The sequence below is a fragment of the Rhea americana genome, unplaced genomic scaffold, assembly GCF_003343005.1.
Source record: "Rhea americana isolate MKP2758 unplaced genomic scaffold, rheAme1 scaffold_1, whole genome shotgun sequence".
Taxonomy (NCBI): domain Eukaryota; kingdom Metazoa; phylum Chordata; class Aves; order Rheiformes; family Rheidae; genus Rhea; species Rhea americana.
Genome location: NW_028185038.1, coordinates 3,445,574 through 3,468,844, shown reverse-complemented (window position 1 = coordinate 3,468,844; position 23,271 = coordinate 3,445,574). Strand labels below are relative to the sequence as shown.

Here is a 23,271-nt window from a genome sequence, read left to right as displayed (position 1 = left end):
ACAGAAATTGTAGATTTTGATGAAAGCGATACATTTTCAAAAATTTGCACAGGGTTTCAGTCAACCAGCTCCTTTAGTCAGAACTATGAACCAAACTCTACTGCAATGCTTTGAAAAATCAGTCATGCCCAAACTGTCTCCATACTGCTTAGCGTGAACAGTTTTGCAAAAATCATGACACTGAAAGATGTAATTATAAATTGATGTAGCTAAAAGATGACAATTAGGAATAATCAATGTTTTGAAAAAGAACCTGAGTGTAAACCATACAAACCAATTGCTTTTATGGTTGTACCCATAAAAACAAACTATCAGGAAACAAAATTACATTGCTAATGGTAAATTCTTTGCCTTGACTAGAAAAACAAATGCTTGAGACTTGAACTAGTAGGACATTCATAATGGATTTAGCTATTAGAAACTTCCTCTTCTGTCATTGTAGAATAGGTATAAAATAAACTTATGAAGGGCAGAAACAGCTAATGTATTAGAAATCAGAGAAATACTGAGATGAACTGAATATTCAGTCTAAAATGAACAAAATTTTATTTCTCTTGCTGTTTCTAGTAAATCTTGAAGCTATGACTAGAATTCTTGGACAGCAACTAATGTAATACTATGTATGCCTTCCACAGCCAGCAATCACTGGCTACAGAGAAAACATGTGTGATTTACCCTTTATACCATATGGTGGATTATCTCAACATCACAAATCAATCTGGTTTTGGAAGGAAGCATTTTGAAACGCTGCGAGGAAGTGAGGAAACAGAAACAGAGATGTGCTCTATGGACTTTCCCAGTAAAAACAGAAAACCCAACCACAGGCTCAAGAGAGGCTGACACTGTGAACTACAAAGAAAACATGAATGGAAGGAGATAAAAACTTACGATTTTCCTCTTTCCCCAACACAAAAACCCCACTCACACTTCACTGTTTCAGAAGACAGGCAATGCTGGATGTGGTTCTGATAGCATCCAAGAGAAATATGCATTGCAGGGTCAACAGCAATAGAGACTGAAGCTGGGTTAGGAAATACAAACTGTTCTTACATAACTAACTTAATGCCAAGATGACTTTTAATACTAAATAAAAAGTAACACGAATAATGGCAAAACAAGACTGAACAAAGACATTAATTCCTTTCTCTCTCTGAAGACTATCTGACCAAAGAGTGTCTGCATGCATGCAAGCAGAGCCAAGTGGAAAAGCATTTACTGAATCTCCAGATTCATTGTCCGTTAAGGACACTAACACCTCACCACTTTACACATCAGAGAGTAATGAAAGCAGTAACACAGTTACACTTCTTTATCTTTGAAAACTCATTTGCTAAAAGTTTCCCTTCCATTGTTCTCTCTGGTAATCTATTTCGCTGTACAGAGAATATGATATATGACAGTAAATACTGCTTACTTTACAGACAGTGATATACAGCCTATTCAGTGTCAGAATACTACCTCCTAAAATTAGTTACAAATGCAAAAAAAAAAAAAAATGCTTGCTATTTAGAAAGGCGTAAGCACTTGTAGGTAGCACACACAAAAGAAACTCGACCACAGCCTATTCTTGTAGTACTTTCTGGACACTCATTAAAAAGTTGTGAGAGTATCCAAGCCATGGAATTAATTGGATTTCTAACCTGTCTGATTTGTGGGATTTTTTGTTTAAAGCTCTAGCTTTTTGTCTGACTTTTCTTTTTTTTTTTTCCTTTTTTWTTTTTTTTTTAAGTCCATGTCTGGGCCTGGACCCTGATTGTGATCTTGTTGCCTAAAATGAGGTGCCTATTGCCAACTGAGAGGCCTTATGGTGTCCCAGATGTCTATTTGGGACAAGCAGATGCCACAAAGTGCCACAGAGGAGACCCACAGTCTCTGAAGCAGTAGCTAGCGGCTAGGTTGGATAACCTATAGCATCTGATATAGTACTGAACACCTAGGTTAGGCCATTGAACATCACTCCTCACATCTGACAACATTCTTTACTGGGGAGACCTCAGAGCCTTGTCACCTAAATCCTGGAGTTAATGTTTTTACCATGAGGAACTTCTAATCATTTTAGACGCATTTCCTCCACTTCTAGAAAACAATCAATAGACCAGGGTGACCAGCTTGAGCCGGTTCCGGGGCTGCTCCTGGGCTGAGGCTCCAGCTCCGAGGTGAGAGCTCATGGCTTATGGTCTGAGGCTTCACGAACTTTGGCTGCCAGTGCTGTGCTGAATGGCTAACTCCAGACAGTGTCAGCCCAACTTTCTTTAACGTTTGCATTCAGCCACTTGGGACTGAATCTCTAAAATRCTATCTTTTGCGTCAGTGTTTGCATGTTCAATTTATCTCACGACTTGTTCTTCCCCTGATGCACCAGTAATACCGCATACTGCCACCTGCTTATTAGTCCACTTCTACAACAAATACCTTCAAATGGTCTTTTATGCCATTTTTACAGATAGTACAGAATCTCTGATAGCTTTCCTTCCTGTTTATTGAAAGCTCTAATGGACAGCTAGTTRAACAGCAATTCTATGGGATTACAGTCATCCTCATTGTCATGGTTTCAGAGGCAAAGACACTATGGCCATAAAGGGGTAGGTGCAGTTCTACGCACAACATGCACCTTTTTATTTTTAGAGTTGGCAGCACCAGTAGATCCAATAGGCTGCTCTCATATGGCATCCTTCACCTTGAATATCTCTCTTGTTCACAACGTTATCATTTAAAACCACCTGTGCCTACTCTTAACCCTGTGCTGAAGACTCACCTTTTTGAATTAAGGCTCCAGAAACATTAGCTGGCAGGGTGCATTCAGTCCAGTGTGCTTTTAGGGTATCTTTGAAGTGTTACCTTAGCACCATCTTTCTCTCTGCATGTTCCAGTTAACTGTATTAGAATTGGTTGGGTACTTACGTGTTGTTTATCCAAGCCACATCTGCCTGTACTGCTAGGACTTTATTCCTAATGGCTTAATAATCATTCAACAAACCCAATTAAGAAGAATGAGTCCACTTACAGGTATCACGCCATTCCATTATGAGCAAGTACAACAAATCCTAACCTGGCAGTTTTCCAAACAGTGGATATATCTCACATTCAAAATCTCTGAGTCATATAGCAGTATGGTAAGCATGGTAGTGTTACGTCTCTTTAATTTTGCGACAGTGTTATTTTCACTATGATGCAATACTCAAAATTAAGAACATCAACTTTAAATTCATTTATATCAATGAATTTGGAAGGAATTATGCTTTTTCTTTGTTAGCACATAATCTTAAGTTTTCCTTGGAATCACCAATATTTGAAAACTGATTGTAGAAGAAGAAAGTTGGACCATGAACAGCTGAGTATTTTTTTCATAGTTGACTTGTAGGGCATAATCAACAGCTTACATGTGTTCTTGCAGCCTGGAACTGTTCAGGAGTCAATGTACACTGTTTTAGGGCACTATCTAGCAGAAATACACAAAACAGCATAAACAGATCCTAAGTACAATCTTATTTGTTACTATTACTTGATGGGAAATGGTTAGCTTGGAATTCTACTGACTTTGATTGGGTAGGCGGGAAGCTTTCTCACTTAGGTCTTTCTATGACGATTCAAAGTCCAGCTCACTTCAGCAATTCATAATCAGCTTACTACAGCAAAAGCTTTGATAAAATCAATGAATGTTCAATAGATGATAAGATACTTCTCTTAGATGCGAAATGATGCTAATTTAAGAATACTTTTGTGGTTTGTCAGAACATGTTTCAATTACAGAAGCTTGCTTTCTTTTATTACAATATTCTAGGATCTTTCCTGCATGACAAATCCTAAAGAAAAGCTGATGAAAATCTTTACCCAAGAACTACTAAACAACTTTGCTGATTCAGCACAAATGCTATTTAATGATTATACTTATTCATTCTTCAGGCTGCATTGATGTTGACTTCTATATATGGTTGGGCACTAGTTTGAACCGCAGTAGTTGCCATGAGAAGCGTGTATGGAGGATGCTACCTTTGGCACCCATATTGATTTTGAACAAACATTGAAAATGTTGGGTGTGCCTGCGCTTTACAACCTTGCAATCTACAGTCAACATTTTTAGCTGTTACTGGCATTATTATGCGTTACCTTAAAGTACCTTGGGTCTGGCTTACAATAAACACATACATATAGAAATACTAAGCTTATGAAAGATAATCAAGAGGAAAAGCAGTTTTTACTCAGCTTTTACAAATGCCTTTTTATTATATATTAATTAATACACAACAAGTAGTGTTTAAATAGTTTAAAAACTTCCTCTTACATAGAAAAACATTTTTCAGCCTATTCGTTTTCAGCTCAGTTCTAAAGACTTTATATTTCTAAAACTTCTAAAGAGAAAAAAGCAAGCATTCAGCACCTTGATACTAAAAAATGTAACAAAAGGAAAAGAAGTGCTGCACATCACTCAGTGCAGATTACTTTTATATTGAAGTCTTAAGACGAAATTAATCATTGCTGTAAGTGGGCGGAACACAACTGGGAGTGGCTGAATTGTATTTACAACCAAGCAGAACTGAACAGCACTCTGTGAAGCAGCTCAGCTGGATTCCTACACAGTGGGAGACTGCAAACCAAAAGCCTTTTAAAACACTACAAAAATAAAAGCCAATCAAATGGTTGCAGAAAAAGTATTTTGGTTTCAGGCCCAGTGGGAATTTCCTCAGATTTCAAATACTGGAGGCCATCTGCCAATATTCCTGCAGCACTGCATATCTCAAAAGTAAAATATATTTGAATATGTTTGGCACAATTTTTACTGCTGCCACTCAAGCAGCTGTTACATGGGTTTGTATGGGTCCAACTAGCATAGCACTGGGATTAGGATGAATCCTTTTTAAGTCAATATTTTGTTGTTAAACCTCAGGAAGCAAATACAGGGAAGATATGAATTGACAAAATATCTTAAAAAAATAGGTAAGCAAGCATGCTGAAATTTCCATACTTCTCTCAAGCATAAATTCCTCTCTGATCCCTCCACTTACACATAACTTCTCAATGTGGGGCAGTAGGATATGTTTTTCAAACTTCATGAAGGGTCGTTTTTCTTTTTTCTCAGATTATCACTTTTCAATGATGGTGATGTTCAATGTTGCAGTAACTTTAAAAAACAGACTCTGCCTCCTAATACACTAATGCTATTCTCAAAACAGGTAGGTTCCAAGAATTCAGGTTCACAGTAACTGCTCAGTGGTCATGCTGACACACACACAAAAGTTCAAACATCATGCCAGAATTCTTTGCTCTTCAGCTGACTGATGCCTAGACATGCTGCAAAGGATAATCTTCAAGAATGAGATTACCAAAACATGGCAGTGCTGAGCAGTGCCAACTCATCTGCTCTAACAACAGTCTTGCTGGCAGACTCCAGAGAGACCTCTCATTATAATCTCAATGAGCTAATAATAGCAACCTCAAGGGAAACTGCTTGCTCTTTTTTCTTGAAGAGGCATTAACAATATCTGCAAAACCCTGTTTAGTGTATTGGATAAGAAAATACTGGTGACGAGGAAGGCCCTGTCTCTTCCTCTGCAAGTGGAACTCTCCTGATCTGTGCCCTTCATTCCAAAAGGAAAAATCATACATAGAAAACTAGAATCACTGGGCTTTGATAATACTTTTGCATGAGGGATGATAACGAGAATTTTTTTGTTGTGGCTGGTTAGAGGAAAGAAAACATTGACAGCTAAGAATATGATAGCACCACTTAAGAAGTTATGCAATAATAAGGGTTCACTTTATTGCATAATACAGAATAAACGAAGCAGACTAATTATAACACAAAAAGGCCAAGTAATGAAGCCCAGTCAACTCTCAAAAGCACAGAAGACTATTTTTTTGGCTGCTGTGAAAGTTCTCAGAATGTTTCAGACAGAGAGTGGCTTTGATCTGTAGAAAGCAGGACATCTGTATGAAGAATGTTCATAAAAGTCAGTGTTCTTCAGAGCAGCATGAAACCCTCCCACCTAGTTTCCCTTTCCCCCAGGCGTTGTCTATGTGTGATACTGAGGAGTACTTGGTAGAGAAAAATCCATGGCAATGCAATTTAAATGAGTAGGTGGCAGAAGGGCTAGTGGAAAGAAAGGGTGTGTCGAAGGTTAAACATGCAGAGCACTAAAGATGCATACTGCTGGCTCATTTCTCCAGGACTTCTAGTCTTGTAAAAGATCTCTCAGATATCAATCCTGTTTCCTTGCTATGAAAGAGATGAACAATGCCACTAAGTTTACAAGAGCAGACGGATGCTATGAAAGGATTTTCAYAACAGCACTGACAAATTACCTGTTTCTTCAGCCAAAGGAAAAGATCATTTGACTTAATTGTGGAAAAAAGTGAAATAGCAGACAAATACTGTGTAATTCTTTCAGGTGACGTGAATGGTCATGTTGCYCTTGCATTCCAGATGTGGAGAACACTGTCATTTACATACTAAAAGCAGGTTTTGCATTGTTCAGGTATGAATAAAATTAGGTGAATCAATATTTTTGCCAATGGTTTTGAAGCTTTTACAATCTGAATGTTTTAACTAATATTTCAAGTATGGTACCCAATTTGCAGTGTCTAGCTGTTAAATTAAGGTAGTATGGACACAAATTCTTCCCGGTTTTGAGCAACTCAGAACTCAGAAGAAAATCTGGGAAGCATTTTTGATGTATTTGAGCTGAATAAGTATGATAGAAGCATTAAATGATCTGATATTACTGAGCTTGCCTCCCATCAAGGCAARTATCTGTTTCCTCTGATACCACCAATGAGCAACTTCTATTTATTAAAACAGTTCAGAACTGCACTGAATCTTTACCAACCAGAGTATAAACAGACAATTGAAGTCAAAAGAGATAAGCACTTTTCTGTATCATGGAAAGTGAGTGAGCCCTCTTTTTTTCTTCTAATTTTTAAAAGGTTAATGGAGTCATTACTTTCCTCTTCCATTAAAAATTAAAAAAATCCTTCACAAAGTAATTATTTTTTGGACATCTAAATTCTCAAATTTGGCTACTTGGGCCAACGGCAGGGTTAAATGAAGCTACAATGTTTAGCAGTGCGGTGTTTCCCCGTTGGATGACAGGCTGTTCATAAGGAGCTACAGGACCTCCACATAGCCTGTCTGCTAAAACCATCTCTCTCTTCATGGGGAGGATAGAAAACGTAAATAGTTTGACCAGCTCTTGTTTTAATTCATTTTACTCGTTAGTTGCATAATCCTCGATCACTGTAGGCTAGTTAAGATATTATCCAGAGCAACATTCTTTTAGCAATTCAGACAAGTCTAATCTCTTCTTAGGCTTGTTCCTTAGACAATTCTATTCGACTGAGAGCACTTCAGCTCTAAAGAACCCTGATCTGGAGGCGAACATGGTTGATAGCACTGGCACTGAAATTTGCCATGGAAGCTAACTGGGATGAATGGAATGATTAGAGCACAGACACAGTATACTTTTGCAATCAAGCCCTTGCATTCTGTGCAGGACAGAGCTTCCAGGCATGTACAATCTTATGACACAGGTCTAACTGCTAGACTTGTCTGGTGTTAACAGTAAAAAAAAGGCTGAAGTTTTTCCTCACTTCCCCAGTGAATTTCACTGTTGGTATCTGAAGTACTTCTTTCAAGAGTACACTACTGAAATCATTGAAAGGCTGAAGCCTAACCAGGACAGAAAGTGCAATGCTTCTTGTTAGCCGAGGCTGACAAACACATTTTTTACTGATAAGTCAACTCAGTTCCCTATGCAGAAAGACAAATCAGATCCCACACCATGGAAAATGCTTTGTAAAGTGTTCCAAGTAGTTATCAAATACCACCTTGGTTTTGAGCCAGCAGCCATTCATCACTGTATCGATCTTTTCTTGGCATTACCTCTTGTTGAGATGATTATGTTTTCAGTTGAAGCCAAGGGCATCTCAGTCCTCTCCAAATGTGCTTTGCCATCCTGAAAAGACATAAAGGGATGTACAATGCTGACCAACAATTCTTCATGTTATAGAAAGGAGAAACTGAATGCAAGCAAGGATTTAGTCATATAAATACTTCTACATTTTGAAGTGAGTGAAAACAAAAGCACAGAAACTTCAAGCTTCTTCCTGAGTTATAAAACACAACTGATTTTCCTAAACAACGTTTAATACTAAAAGGCTATTGAAAAACTGAAACTACTAAAGACAAGTATGGTATGAAAACAAACATGGCCTATACCACAACCTACTGAAGTCAGTTTTATCCTAGATCCATTGTTTCTAAGTACTAGATGGAAACTGACTGCTATTTCTCTACAATAATACTTTTCTCATTAGTATGACTGATTTTGTGCATGCTGCCAACTATTAGCATTGAAATAAAGTAGACATTTTCTAGCATCGTGCAGTCCGTAACAGACAGAAAATTGGAATACTGTAAAGAACTTAAATAGCAGCTGCGGTGGTGATTTATTCCTTCACTGCTCACATATGCTCACACTTCAACTGGCTAATTATTCAAGAGCTCTGAAGAAACTATCTGGGCACAAAAATTACATTTTCCTAAGGAAAAGGCCCTGATTCATTCCACCTAACGTGAGGTGTATTACAGGAGCCTCACCTCCTGACTTCTCACTGAAAGAGACAACAGCACATTACCAGACAGCAATTTAGATCTTAGATGGGTTAAAAAAAACATGTAGCAGTGGACCTCTTCCTTCATGTGCGCAAACATACAAAAGCTCACTTTTAGACACAGCAATTTAAATACATTTGTTCCATTAAATTTCTTCTTGCCATGAATAAAAAATCACAGTTCTTGGTGATACACCAACAAAACCATATTTCAGTTTGATTTTTATATAAAACTAGATTTCTATATCTAATATGCACATACACATATCTAATATATAAAATAATGTAATGTTTGATATGTAATATTTTTCTGTTGTAGAGAGTTCGAGTAATAAACGCTAAAAGAGAGATGAGTAACGAGGAGAGATTCAGAAGGGAATAGTCTTTACAGCAATTCATAGGTTTTGTAGCCAGGGGAACTGTTACGATCATCTCCTCTGATACTCTGCATAAAGAACATATATTTTCACACAGTAAAAACCCCCAATCAAGCCCAATCATTTGTATGTAGCTGAACTATCAGCAAGACATCCTGTCCTGATTTAAAGAACTTGACTTACGGAGAAGTTGCTGCATCTGCTCCTGTGTGCTGCAATTGCTTTAGATGGCATTTCCCTTTGGCTTGTTCTGTTATCAATTTCCAGACATTAAATCTTGTTATGACTCTGCTACTTTCTTTCGTAGTGATTGGCATCATCATTACTTACTGCTCTAAATTTCTGCCACCTACAAATGTATATCATCAGTGAGTCTGAATTTTTAGAGCATTAATAAGAATGTTGGCCAGCATTATCTAAGAATTGATCCAAGCAGAAGCCTGCTACGTACAAATTAATTTTAAAAATTCATTTATCAGAGACAGTAAAGACGTAATGGAATCAGTTTGATATTAGTCATATAGATAACTCTAACATTGTTATTAATGTAGGAGCAAAACTTTCATCGATGTGTCCTGAAGTATTTGTCGTGTTATTTATAAAACACTTTTCATTTGAAAAAATTCTTGACTTCTTAAAGGGTGTGCAAAATGAGATGTCATCTCCCTCTGCATCTTCCTCTCTCAAAACAAAACCTAAAAGGAAGGAAACACAGAGGTTTTCAAGCTTGATTTGTATTTTAGTATTGTTCCTTTCTGCAGCTGATGGCTAATTTTCAGAGTTAGATTCTCGAAAAATGATGCATAGCATATTTATTTCCTTCAGCTACTTTTGAAATCTTATTTTAATAACTATGCATAYCAGAATTATTGACACTGTAGTTTCACAGTGAGAGATTAATCCTTTAAATGCTTTCTTTTTAGAATGATTTTCACTTCTGAGAAGCTGTATGAGATTTCCCTATCATCCTCTCCTAAAAACTCTGGGAAACTGGTGGTCTTATATCAGTATTCTTAATTCATTTCTTGAGTTAAGATTGCCAGACTGGAAACAACTGTCTAGATAACTCAAGTGTAATTGCAAATTTTCATTTCAAGGCAGAAGCTAAGCTGATCTTTCTTTTATTACTTTACAGGATGATGGGCATGTTGTGTTATACAAGAAAGTTACATGAATAGTGAAACATTTCATTCTTGCTCTCATTTTTTATCTTAAGCTGTTTTCTTTTTTCTCCTTAGCAAAAAAACTACTACTGTTCTCCACTCCTTTCTAAAAAGTAGCAATATTGAACTTCAAGCAAAAAGTACAGCATTATACAGGTCTTGATTTTCATCCAATTACAGCAAAATATCTAAAATTGGAAAAACATTTTATCATCCTCAACCAGTGAGTGCTTTGTAAATCCAGTCCATTAACAAAGTGTTAATGGTATGCTATCCTCCTGTAGAAAGAGCAGCAAAGCTTAAAAAAAACCCAAATGTATAATAAATTACTTCGTTACTTTATCCAATAAATCTCATGATGATTTTCACCTAAATATCCTGATATTACTGTTACTTTATTTGCACTATAATTTTCACAGAATCACAGAATGGTTGAGGTTGGAAGGAACCTCTGGAGATCATCTARTCCAACCCCCCTGCCCAAGCAGGGTCACCTGGAGCATTGTTGCACAGGATTGCATCCAGCAGGTTTTGAATACTTCCAGAGAAGGAGACTCCACAACCTCTCTGGGCAACTTGTTCCAGTGCTCTGTCACTCTCACAGTGAAGAAGTTTTTCCTAATGTTCAGGTGGAAATTCCTGTATTTCAGTTTGTGCCTATTGCCTTTTTTATTTTTCTTATTTTATATCTTTCTTACATCTTTTTCACCAAGCTGTCAACTGTTCTGTTAATAAATCATACTTCTTTCCAATACTTCTACTAGTAAAATGGGTGCTCATCCAACAATATAACTGAAATAGCACTCAATATTTACTACTGAAAAGCACGCTGGAAGGATCCTGTTACTAGAACTCCTACTGCCTTATGTTCATTACACTCATCACTCTTACATTTGCTCTAAAACAAGAACATAAACAAAAAACAGCAATAAAAAAATCAAGGAACAAGGAACAATTAAGGACAGCTAACATAAACATAATTTGTTACTTTAGAGGTATTCTCTTCCTTTTTAACAAAAAACCCATGATATTGATATAATTCACTTGAATAATAACTATACTAAAGACACTTTTTGAAGTGATAACTCTTAACATACTACAAGGCCAACTGTGAGTATTTATGCTACCCTGGATTTATCATTCCCTCTAAACTATTTGAACACACTATATCCACTAATCATTTTCTCAAGGAGTTATTTTAATGGGGTTTCAGTTCTGAAAGTGTGTGGGACACTAAAAAAAGGAGAAGGGGACTGTTTTCAGTGTAAGTTTCTAACAGTTTCAACTGTTAGAGAAACTCAGAAATGGATTAAAAAGGAAACAGTGAGACTTAATTACCTTTTAATATACAATTGGATCAACGAGAAATTAATTGGGAGAGAAAAGTGGCTGAATAGCATAGTAAAGGCTTTGCAGTACTCAGGGAACAGCAACAAGAACTAATCCTACACACAGACATGAAAGGCCTGAGAAAGCTTGGGTTTGAGGGATAAAATGAGAAGTCTCTGGTAGATTTAAATTAGGTATAGATGTCCAAGGAAAAACTAACTACAAAATGAATTTCAAAAGTTTCTACTCATTTTAACATACAGAAATATCTTCTGAAGATCAAAACAAAAATTTCAATGTTGTAGCATGTCTCCATTCCTCTTCAGTACGTGAGAAGACTTGAGATCCAAGAAGGAGAAACATGACTTCTTTTTAAAGTACTTAAAAACTGTAGATTTCCAATACTGAAGAAGGTTCAAAGGATAAAGTCTACATGCAAATTCATCATAGGTTTTATATAACACAGGCCAGCCCACATCTGTATCAGCAATTACAGTAACTGCAGGATAGCCAAAGAGCAAATAATGATCAGAAAACTTCTCCCCATGCCTGGCACATTTTCTGAAATTTGAGAGGAAGTTGTCCATTAGAACCAAAGTGTCCAAAAACAAGAGTTTAAACCAAAGCATTGATTTAGGTGCTGAACCTAGATGCTGATTTTGTTTGATTCACAGAATAACTCAACCCTTGCTTTGTTTCAGGTACTTCCTCAGAAAATACTCTGCAATGAAACTTGAGAAGAAAAAAGAGGCCATTTATCAAGGTAAGACTCAAGTTTTTAGAAGAAACCTAAGGGATATGAGAGTCTTATTCTCTGTCATATTATGTCCCCAAATCTGGTTTTGTATTCCAATTAATCACAGGTGAGATATAAAAAAATGCTCATTTACAGATGTAGGAAAAAACCTCCAGACATCCATGTTTTAAATTCTGCCCTATTTAATATCTAGTTTTTAGATTTAAATGTTATTAGGCATTTCTTCTATTCTTTAAGACTATGAAAGAAAGTGATTCTATCTGTTCAAATACATTGCTTCCTCTCATTGACCTTACAGAAATGCTATTGTCTGTTTCCTAATCAAGCAGATATTAAGCAGATCTTCTGCTTAAGCAGAAGCAGAAGCCTTTTAAGCTCTCTGAAGAACTTGATTGTATCTTTTAGCCTCAGGAAGAATCAACTAATGGTACAATGATTTTGTTTTAGCTCTGTACCTTGTTCTGATAGCAAGGTAAATTTTCAGTTTTGAAACTGATTTGAATTGTGTAATAATAATAATAATAATAGACCCCATCTTCTACTAACAGAAGGTGACTATCGTGTCTCAGAGTCAAAAATTCATTGATTTAATTCACTTGTTTGAAATTCTGTTATACTGCAATCCTGTATTTAAAACTTTAACTGTATGTACTGAAGGTATAAAAGGGTGGAATCTCAGGGAACCAGAAGAACGTTGAAAAGAGTACATTTGCCAGCTTCTATTCCCTCCACTCAAGACTTCCACTAATAAAGCATCCTCCCTTGAATCATTTTAAGCCTCAAACACACATTGCATGAGAGTGCAGGAAAGAGCAGTTTCATTTACTGCAATGTCAGCAAGATAATGCTTCCCTGGAACACAATGTGCTGTTCGATGTTACTAGTCAATAGAAACTATCATATTAGCAGTTGAGAAAAGTGAAGTAACACAGATGAAAAGAAACAATCTTCATCTAAAAAATGCATTAATTGTAAACATGAACATTGTTATTAATATTTTAGCGAATGACAGATTTTTAAACCTACCCACATCCATTACTCATGTAGAAGGAGAGATGAAGGACAGAGACATCTATCTAGAGAACAGCATATATTTATGCTCCTTTCTCTTTCAGTACTTTTCTTTCACTCTTACTTAATATAGAGTGTGTATAACTCTATACAAGTTCACTGTCACTGCAAGTTTATTTTTGGAAGTCTGTCCTTTTTTTCAAGATCCTGTTCAATTCACTTGTAATTGAGAAGGTCATTTGCAGAGAAAAAGTTACAAAATGCTATGATGACTTCTTCTGGCCATTAGCTCTTTCATGTCAGTCTTTCCCCTGCTTTCTTCTTCTCCACTTTCTTCCACCTTTTAGCACTGCCCTCCTGATTGGCCTTTTTTGCTCGTATCACAAATCAAGTTATCCATGTTTTCTCACCTGAAATGCTTACTTATTACAGAGACTTGAAGGGCTCATGCTGACTTTCTGCAAGTACCATGTCTTCTTTAATGTTCATTCTCCTTATCTTTCCCCTTTTATTCAGGCTATTCCCTCTTACTATACATACATATTCTAGCACCCTCCTTTATAATAAAGGGGGAAAAAATCTTATCAATTTTCTTTTTTCCTCATATATACTTACCTTCTTTTTCATTGTAAGGCTTACTGAACACCCAATTCTGCTCCTCAAAAGTATCTCACAGAAGTCTTTAATGACCATTTTTGCTACATGAGAGGGTTTCTACTTGAAATTCAGCCTCTTTAAAAACACAAAAAGCAGCATTACTCAGACCTTTCTAAAGTATCATGTTCTTCATGACTTCTCCCCTGCTTTCCTTTATCTTTGGCTATGCTTTAACTATTCCTTTTGTTGTATTCTCCTTTTAACTTTTCTACTTTTCTTGGGTGCCAGCTTTCCTCACTGCACCTCATCAAAAAATATGTATCTATAGACCATAGTCTTTTTCAGTAATTAGATCCTCACCAAGATCAGATCACAAACTCTTCTCTTAGGTGCCTACTCTACAGACTAGCATTCCAGAACAACCTTACCTTAAAAAGTTGTCTGGTTATGTTTTTCAGATATTTCACATTATTTCCTTCCTGTTCTCATTCCAACCTCTTTACTCCAAGTAGCTGGGTCCCTGTACCCTGTCACCTAGTTCATTGCAGTAGGGCTCGTGGGGCATACAAAGTCAAATTATCAGTACACCAAAAGGCTTCCCAGTATTATGCTTTTGGTCTTACCTTTTATGTAAGGTCAGTTTTGGCAATGGGTAACCTTAGGATTCCATCTCTCCTCAAATACTAAAAAATCCAATTTGGGCCAAACCTACATTTCAGCCTGTCTTATGAATCTCTTTCTAACAGTCTAGCCATCAGGATGAGCTAATTAGAAACAAAGCTGAAATCACTCTTGCTTCTAAACCATTTCTTTTCTAAACTGCCTTTTACTTTTTGAAACTTGGATTTACTTGTCATTTTTGCACCAGTTTTCTTATTCACACTCAGTATTCAGGTTTTGTTGACATCTTGCTGTTTCTCCTCTAGTATGTCAGAGGACTGACTTTTTCTCTCTGTCCATAGGACTAATATGCTCTTCCTGGCCGGCATGTCATGCACAATTCTCTTCACTGCACAGAAAGAGCTAGTGTGAATATGTGATTTACCAGACCATGTCTAACCTCTTTCAATTTAGGTATTGCCTATCTCTCTTTTTAATATCCCTTTGTTCTTTCATTTTTCGTTCTATATGACTATTTTTCCCATTTATCTTGCCTTGCCCCTGTGTCCTTTTGTCACAAAGTATTGTACCCTCTAAGATTGTTGTCTGTCCTCTGTAGTGTAACTCGCTGTTTCTACCACCCTTTCCTTTTTGCACAGAATGCTGTTCTTAAGCTAGTTTGTTCAGCAACCTCACTCCCTTTTTTCAATTTTCTCTTAAAGAGCTACTTTTCCCATGACATATACAATAAAGAAGGTGTATAGTAATGTATAAGTAGAAGGGCATTTACACTGATAAAACAGAAACACTGATCCACCATCCTTGGAAGCCTACATTCAGAAGTACTTCTACCCATCAGATAAAGCAGTAACAATGTGTGGAAAGTAATGCTTCAATATGGAAGTGACTCATTTCAACTTATTTTTTTCTTATTGATTAAAACACACACACACACACACACACACACACACACACAGAGTCTTGTTACCTCTTTGAATAAGTCACTTGAAACCACACCTTGCAGTTTGGTCTGCATTATAAAATGTTGCTGACGTAGTGATGTAAGGATAAGCATGAGAAAAGTACACTGTAGCTTACACAGCTTTTTCAATGTAGTTATCATGGTAGTACTTTCGTCAACTTAATTTTGTTCAGAATCACTCTATGCTTTCCTACATGTCATCAGAAAAGCTTTTCCCAACATACACTGCACAACCATAGAAAAGTCTACCTGTATAACTATACCAGCTCCTAAACATTGGCAGATCTCCCTCTCAAATATAATAAAGAGCCTGATTATACATTACACTCCTGAGGTGGGGCCAAAAATTTAAACAAGAACACTGCTAAAATACATGATTAGGCTTCCTACTCTTTCCAAGTAATGTATAGTTGTGAACTTACTTTCTTAGGTTCTTTTCAAGGACATACTCTTTGAGGTCACTTTAGGTGACAGAGAAGAATTGTAAATATACTGCCTGATGGGTTCTCAAAAGGTTCCTCCTTTCATACTCTTTCCATTTCCAGGGCCTTGACAACACAGGTTTGGGTCAGGGATAAAAACACAGAATAAGGAAAAGAAATACAAAAATGAATGAAATGTGAAGAAAATAGTGTCCTTGTCTTTTTGAAAGTTAGCAGCAGAGAGGGCCCAGTCCAACTCTGGATGACTTCAACTTGAGGGAAGGTCTGCACTGGCAGAAACTCTCTACAGAACACTGACAGAGATTTTATGAAGGTGTACTTTATAATCTTCACTGTACCACTGTAGCTCCATTTGCAGGTCAGTATTATCTTGACTACTCACTAGAACAAATCAACGTAACAATTCTTAGTTTTCAGTATAAAATTCTGCACCACAATGAAAATTTAGGCACAACTTAAGATACACTGAATATAATGAAAATTAAGTAATGCTGTGATCATTGTCCTGACTTGACTATGTAATTCAATAAATCCTCCACTTTTAAAATGAACAGTAAGTTCCACATGGCTGCACTTAACACAGAAGTTAAGTAGCTTTGGTTCAGAATTCAGGTCAATTTCTACACAGAGTACAGATGGCCTAGGCTAAAACTAACTAAGTTTGCCTTTAACTTACCTCAGCAATGAACAAATGAAGGGACAGAAATACAGTCTCAAGAATGATATTATGGCTAATGGTATGTCTTTTACGGATTTATCACTGTTTTTATTCAACTGACACAATCAAATGTAGCCTTTTGTACACTRACAGCAATGGTCTAATTTAAATTTAACTAGCTAAGACCAAGCGATGATTCATTTGTGACTGTATAGGTTTAATTTCTACCTTGCCTAACAGGTGTGCTTCATTCTTCATTACACTTCTAATGTATTCTGTTAAAGCTGCTGCTAATTGAGGTCCTAATGTATTACAAAATGTTGTATTTTCAGAGTCTGTAATAGAGATCCTATTTAAAGGATACAAATGGAGAAGAGGAAACTGCCCATTGGATATCCATCTGTAGGTGGCATTGAAATTTCTAGGACATGCAATCTTCACTTGTGGACAATGATCCTGCGAGATCTCCTAAAGAAACAGTTTTTAGTTTGTCAGTTCTTAGAACGTAACTGCCAAGGGAAATCCGAAAGGAAGCAGAAAACTTGTCACTGATTTTTGTTCTTAGTAAGAAACTTGCTATTGAAATACAGTATAATGGCCAAATATAGGGTTACAGAACTGGCCTCATACTACATATCAACTTTAAGTTAATTATGCCAGAATGTTCCCTGCCCACAGACGTTGAGATACTAAATCAGGCTAGCATTAGGATGCATCAAAAAAACTCTGTAAATCAACACGTAGTTTCTTAGAAATCATATTCCAAAGAGTAATGTAAAAAGGGGTCTATTCAGTTTGCAGAAAGTGAGATGCCTTTGGGTCAGTATTGCTGAGAGCTTTACAGATTAAAAGCCCCTTCCATCTTGTACCATATCAAACAAACAAAAGATACATATGTGCAACATGAAGCCTAATCTTTAGGAGAACTTAAGGCCAAGAAAGCCCCAAGAAGGATTTTCGGGGTCACAAAAGTTACAAATCAGGGTAACGATGTAGGGAGTTCTGCCTTTGGTATTACGTAACTGTAAAAATTAAAGTTGAAAAATCCGTGTAAAACCATGTTAATTCTAATTGGACAGAAACCTGCGCTTTTCGTGCTGCAGCCTTCGCCCCCRTTTCCTTCCGTGGGCAGGACGAGGTCTGTTTTCTCCAGCGCGGCGCGCTGACCGCCCGGGTCGGGACGCGCGGAGAGCAGCGAGGTTGGGCCCGCCTTCGCCGGAGCGCCCCGGCGATACGGACGGGAGCCGCCAGGGGCCGGAGGGCGGGGCGGCGCGGGGCGGGGCCCGGCCTGGAGGCGGATCGCGGGCGCTGCCGCGGCACAGCCGAGGCCCCGGGCCGCGGCGAGGGGCGGGGCCGCCTCCGTGCCGCCTCAGCGGCCGCCGCCATTACGGGAGGGGCGGGCTGCGCCCTGCCCCGAGACGGGCCCTGCGCTGCCGCGCTAACCCTGCCCTCGCTAACCGCCATTGGGCGAATCCGACCCACCCGGCAGTACCTGCACTTCTGGTTGGCTGGAGCCGCGGGGCTCCCTTGACGGGCGAATGAGGAACGGGGTTGTTTTCTAGTCCCAAGATGGCGGCGCGCTGTCCTGCGTCTGTGGAAGGGACSGGGGGGGAGTAAGCCCTGAGGCAGCGGGTCAGGGCCGCGAGAGCCGCGCCGCCGCGGGGGGATGAGGTGACGGCCGCCATGGCGAGCGATGGAGGCAGGAAGCAGTTCTGGAAGCGGAGCGGCGCGAAGGTGCCGGGCAGGTGAGAGGGGCGGCGGGCCCGGGCCGGCGGGGCGCCGCGGGGCCTCGGCGCTCGGAGTTGGCGCGGGGGAGGGGAGATTAGCGGCGGTTGCCCCCGCCCGGGGTGAGCTCAGCTCCGGCGCTGGGGCTGCGGGGCTGATCTCGCCTCCCCGCCCTGCCAGGGCMGCGGTCCGGGCCCTCGGAGCAGGACCGTGTCTGTGGCGCTCCCCGAAGGGAGCCCTCGCCAGGAGGGACGTAGTTGCTGTTCGTGGCTGGGAAGCTTGTGCAGGGCCTCATAGTCGCTCTGTGGCGTTTTTCTTCTTAGCTCAATGCCTGAAATGTTTCCGTATTAGGCAGCTCCGTTAGCAAAGATCACCGGTTGTCCTAGTAAGCTTTAGATGAAACTTACCTCTCTTAAAAAGTTGGCAAGTTACCACTTGCCAGTGGGTAGATAGAAGCTGGTTGAGCTAGTCCTTTGATAGGCCTCTAAAAAGGTCCTGCATCAGAAATGGCTGAATAGTGAGAGAAGAGAAATACTACGCTGAATTGAAGGCTATAAGTAAAAACTCATAAACAGTCAGTTTTGTTAATGATGGAGCGATAACCACAGCTATTCTACAGKTTTATACCATGTATACTGTTCAGTATATTCAGGTTTCCACATGTAAGCTGTTTGGGTAGTGGATTTTAGGTCCTTGTTATTAGCCAAACCTTGAGAAGATTGAGAAATTTCTGAGTGGCAAATGGAGAGATTAATGATTCTTAATCTACTTGAGTGGATATGCCACTTCATTTAGGTGCAGACCAACAAAAGCATATTTTTATTCATGACTGTTTTTTTTTTTAAAAACATTTCCATTACAGCAGACTGTGTACARACTTGGAAAACTGTTTTAAACTGGTAGGGATAATTTGTAACTTAAAAAAACAAAGTTTTGTTTCTAGTCCACTCTCAATTTCTAGTTGTTAATCTTGTTAAAAAGGGGAAAACTTTGTATTTTTTTTTTGTTCAATAATAAAARCTTACAGTGATTAACAGCTTAACGTTTTCTTTATGAATTTGAATAGTCGTAGTTTGTAAGACTGCTATAAACTGCAGTTTTCCATGCAGTCTATTTTGAAATACTATCAATATCTCAACTTTTTTCCTGAAGTGTGAATGGTAGACCCAGTCATTGTATCAATGCTATGAGCTAMGGAAACAGTCTTCTATTCAAAATTTTCCAGTGAATACATCCAAGAATTTCATTAACTCTTTTGATCACTGCATCAGGCCTTGAATTCACGTTTGGATGATTATTTGACAATACTAGCCCTGCCCCCATCCCTAAACTGTCCACACCATAGAGTACATTTCTGTTTCTTACATTCTTTCTGTAAGAATGATGTGTATTCTTGGTTCTGAGGTAAAGTAACTTTACAGTTCATGTTATTTAGTCAAGTTCAGCAAAATAGCTCTAGTCAAGCTTTAACTTCATCCAGTTTTTGTTATTCATAAGCACTGATCAGTAGTGATTTTATTTCTTTAGTTACAAACTAATTCTTCTGGTCTGACTTTTTTTTTGTCATGTTTAACTTCTTATTCTGTAGTTTTACCAAATCCCTTTGGGAGTAAAATACATCTTTGACTCTTCTCCCTTGTATAGATATGTCTATGAATAGTTTCAGTTATTTAAATTGTAGGTAACTGCAGGCATTTCCAGTAATGAGGAAGCTGTGGAGAATGTGATGGTGGTTGTGGTTGTTCTTAGTGTGGGTGGATTCCTTTCCTGCTCATCCTTGAGAGTGTCTGAAGGAAAAGGTAGAATCCTTTTGTATACCAATGTGGAAAGTAAGTGGTGACACCTACTCATGTGATCGTAGAGCTCAGAAAACTGTCCATAGACACTTGACAGTGGAGGGCTTACAGTCATGTGGGAAGGCTGATAGTAAATTGACTTCTTGATTTACATAAGATTACATACAGTCAAAGGGACTATGAACAACAATTTTCACTCATATCTATGGTTAATTTTCCAACTGTTAATACTATCTCTTTAGCATGAATCTCAACCTCCTTTAAGATTTATTATAATTATAATCTTTCTGGCTTGGTTCCATTTCAGTTTGCAAAGATTAGATTTGTTTATGTTTATGGTCTTGAGATTGATTTTGATTTGTCTTAAGGTCATGCTTATTGCCTTATGCGTGGCTTTTAGTACAGGTTTTGGTAGACCTGATGGCGTTGCATATAATTTGGGAGAGTTTTATACCAATAATTTAGATAATTGTGTATTTTCTATTATAAAGCACATCTTGCTTTGTTTTCCGTGTAGTTTTGTCTTAAGTAATTTTGTAGCTGAAACCTGGAAAGAAGTTGACTTTCCTGTTGAAGATAGTTTTGTTACGGACATGATAATATGCATTTTTGTAATATTGAGATTGTAATAAACAAATCTGTAGTTACTAGCTTAGTTAGGGTGCTTTTTAAATATTCCCATGATTTAGATTCTCTAAAGCACCATCTTTTGTATATTGTGTCTTTTTTCTTTATATTTGATAGCCTTATACTTTTGGACCACAAGGATATAGAGAAGATTAAATCTTTACAGACAAGTCTTTGAGAAGTTTTATTTTATTTCTGGCAAAAGATAAGTGAAGAAGTGATAAATCAGAAATGGGAAAGAGTTCAAAAGCAGTGTTGATATTTATTGCAGGGGTTACTTTTTTCTTGTTTTAATTCTTTACCAGAAAAAATAAGTAAGCCTAAGCTTGCTTAGCCCTTAAAAAGAGATCCTGTTTGGTAAATACAGCATTTTATTAAATTACTTTTTAGTATATACTTTAATTGCTTATTTATTTTTAGTGGTATGATTCTTTGAAATGGGAAACTGCTAGAACTTCTTTAGTTCAATTTATTATTTATTATTTATTTAAAAAATGCTCAGCTTTGTGTATTATTTTTGTGATAATTCTCTTTCTTTTCCCTTAGTATCCAACATGTGTATGGAGCTCAGCATCCACCTTTCGATCCGTTATTACATGGAACGTAAGTTTGCCTAACATACAAATTACCATGTATATCTGAATATCCTCTGGCTTATCTTCTTCTTTTTCTCCCTGTTGTCTAAAAAACTATTATTARCCTTCATTTCCCAATTTTTGTTGTAATCTTGACTTCTCTGTTCTAACTTCTCTTTGTGACTTCCTAATTCTTACTATTTGAGAGTAACAAAAAAGCTGTTCAATATTTTACCTGACAAAGATTATTTTTGTTGTCCATTTGCAGTACCTATAAGTTAAAATTGGATAGTAAATACTAATCTTAATTTAGCAGATAAAGTTTATACTTAGGTGCAAGCTGCTTTCCTGTATGCATCTGCCTGTTGATGGGCTGTCTATTTCTTTTTCTGTCAATGAAAGAAAGCTCTTAAGAATCAGTCCTGAAGTGATTCAAGTTATAGTATAGATCATTTTGAGGCAAAGGTGAGTATTTTGCTGGCGAGCAAGAAGATTGTAGGTAAGATAGGAAAGATTTTGAAGTCATTTAAAAGTTATTGTCTCGAATTATGATTATTGGGTATCAGAACAGACTATACATGAAAATGGCAAAATTATATTAAAAATCATTAATAGCCCAAAATAATTTTCGTTCTAATAACCCACAATTAATGTAAGTGAACAGTTTTCATCTCCTTACTGCTGAAGTATATAGCAAAATGAATTATTGCATTCTGACAGCTGCTGCTTTTTTAAGCTTTTTTTTTAAATCTTTTTGGAAAAAGTTTACTTTAACCTTTGTCAAGAGCAAAGTTGTTTCTGGCTTGCTGGTACATGCTACAGCTCCTTTAAAACCATCATTACTGTAAAATGGCAGTGAATGAGAGTTYTGGGAAAATTGTTCAACTGGTAAATGAATCACGAAAGTCAATGAAGAAAAACAATAATGTTAGAGGGAAAAGTATTAGTTAGCTTACAGGTCGTACCTTTAGTAGAGTCTTTCAGGAGCTAGTTTGGAAAGTTTCAAGAAACAAGCAAATGTTAATTAATTTTCCAGATGAAACAGAGTTGAAGACAGTTGAAATAGGAGACCTTGAAGATTGAAGAGAAAGATATGGGATGAATTAGTTCAAAATGTGCAGTTATACGGAGAGACTCAGTAACAAAACTGGAACCTCATTGCTTGAAATGATGACAGATGAGGAGGAAGACTTTACTGTTTTAGATGATAACTATAAGTCAGGGAAAAAGGTAGCTGTTGTAGGACTGCTTAAGAAAGAGATTTCCAGTAATGTGCAACAGTAAGTAATATTACTGATATTGTATCAGGACTTGGTGAAAACTGTTTCTGAAGTCTCTGGGTGCCAATGATGTTTCTGGCTGTCTTGTTTTAACAGAAAAAGATTAAATTAGTATGGGTGGAAAGAAAGGGCTGATCATAARGGATGATTAAGTGAATGACAGTTTTTGTTTTACTTTTCCTCTTTTTAGAGGAGACTGCTTAATGCCTTATTTAGCTGAAGACTGAAAAGAGATGTGATAGCTTTGTATTACTGTAAATGAGGACAAATGCTGGGCTAAGGAGACATACTTAATTCTTCTGTTCATACACTATGCGTTGACAGAGGTACAAAGCAAAAGGTTATGAGCTTGTCAGGATACATTTAGACTAGTAACTGAGGGAAATATCCTGACTATTAGAATAATAAAGTTCTGAAGCAGATTCTTGCTAGAATACCTGAGTCGAGAGGAATAATAGATCTAACGAGATTTCAAATGGAACTTGGTTTGTTTATGACAGTGATTGTATTATGTGATCGCTTGCGATCGCTTAGGACTAGACTTGATGCTTTGGTTACTGCTCATGTACTGTTACACAGCCATTGCACTGAAGGCCTGAAACCTCTATATAGGAGTTCATGAAGTAAGAAAACTGAAATGTGTCCTTTTTATTGCATAAATTACTCCAATAACATTCTTTGTGTTTGATTTTGGTTTTTGTTTCTTTTTGGACCTATTGAAAAATACAATATTTAGTTTTTATC

General features: G+C 37.5%; 2 protein-coding genes across 4 annotated transcripts in view; one reads left to right on the top strand and one right to left on the bottom strand.

Annotated features, from left to right (window-relative positions):
• The window catches only part of CERK (ceramide kinase), a 70,709-nt gene extending 52,784 nt beyond the window's left edge, over nucleotides 1-17,925 (bottom strand). The window contains exons 1-3 of one of the 2 annotated variants that reach the window (XM_085326309.1): nucleotides 17,608-17,694; nucleotides 9,168-9,679; nucleotides 7,877-7,949 (exon numbers count right to left, since the gene is read on the bottom strand). In XM_085326309.1, coding sequence (XP_085182435.1) covers nucleotides 7,877-7,949; nucleotides 9,168-9,218 — 124 coding nt within the window. In that variant the 5' untranslated portion in view covers nucleotides 9,219-9,679; nucleotides 17,608-17,694. Of the gene's footprint in view, nucleotides 1-7,876; nucleotides 7,950-9,167; nucleotides 9,680-17,607 lie in introns of both variants that reach the window. The other variant, XM_085326300.1, reaches the window with a different exon arrangement.
• TBC1D22A (TBC1 domain family member 22A) overlaps nucleotides 17,868-23,271 on the top strand; it is a 193,118-nt gene continuing 187,714 nt past the window's right edge. Inside the window, exons 1-2 of one of the 2 annotated variants that reach the window (XM_085326342.1) lie at nucleotides 17,868-18,269; nucleotides 21,219-21,275. In XM_085326342.1, the coding sequence (XP_085182468.1) occupies nucleotides 18,208-18,269; nucleotides 21,219-21,275 (119 nt within the window). In that variant the 5' untranslated portion in view covers nucleotides 17,868-18,207. The remainder of the gene's footprint in view (nucleotides 18,270-21,218; nucleotides 21,276-23,271) is intronic. The other variant, XM_085326332.1, reaches the window with a different exon arrangement.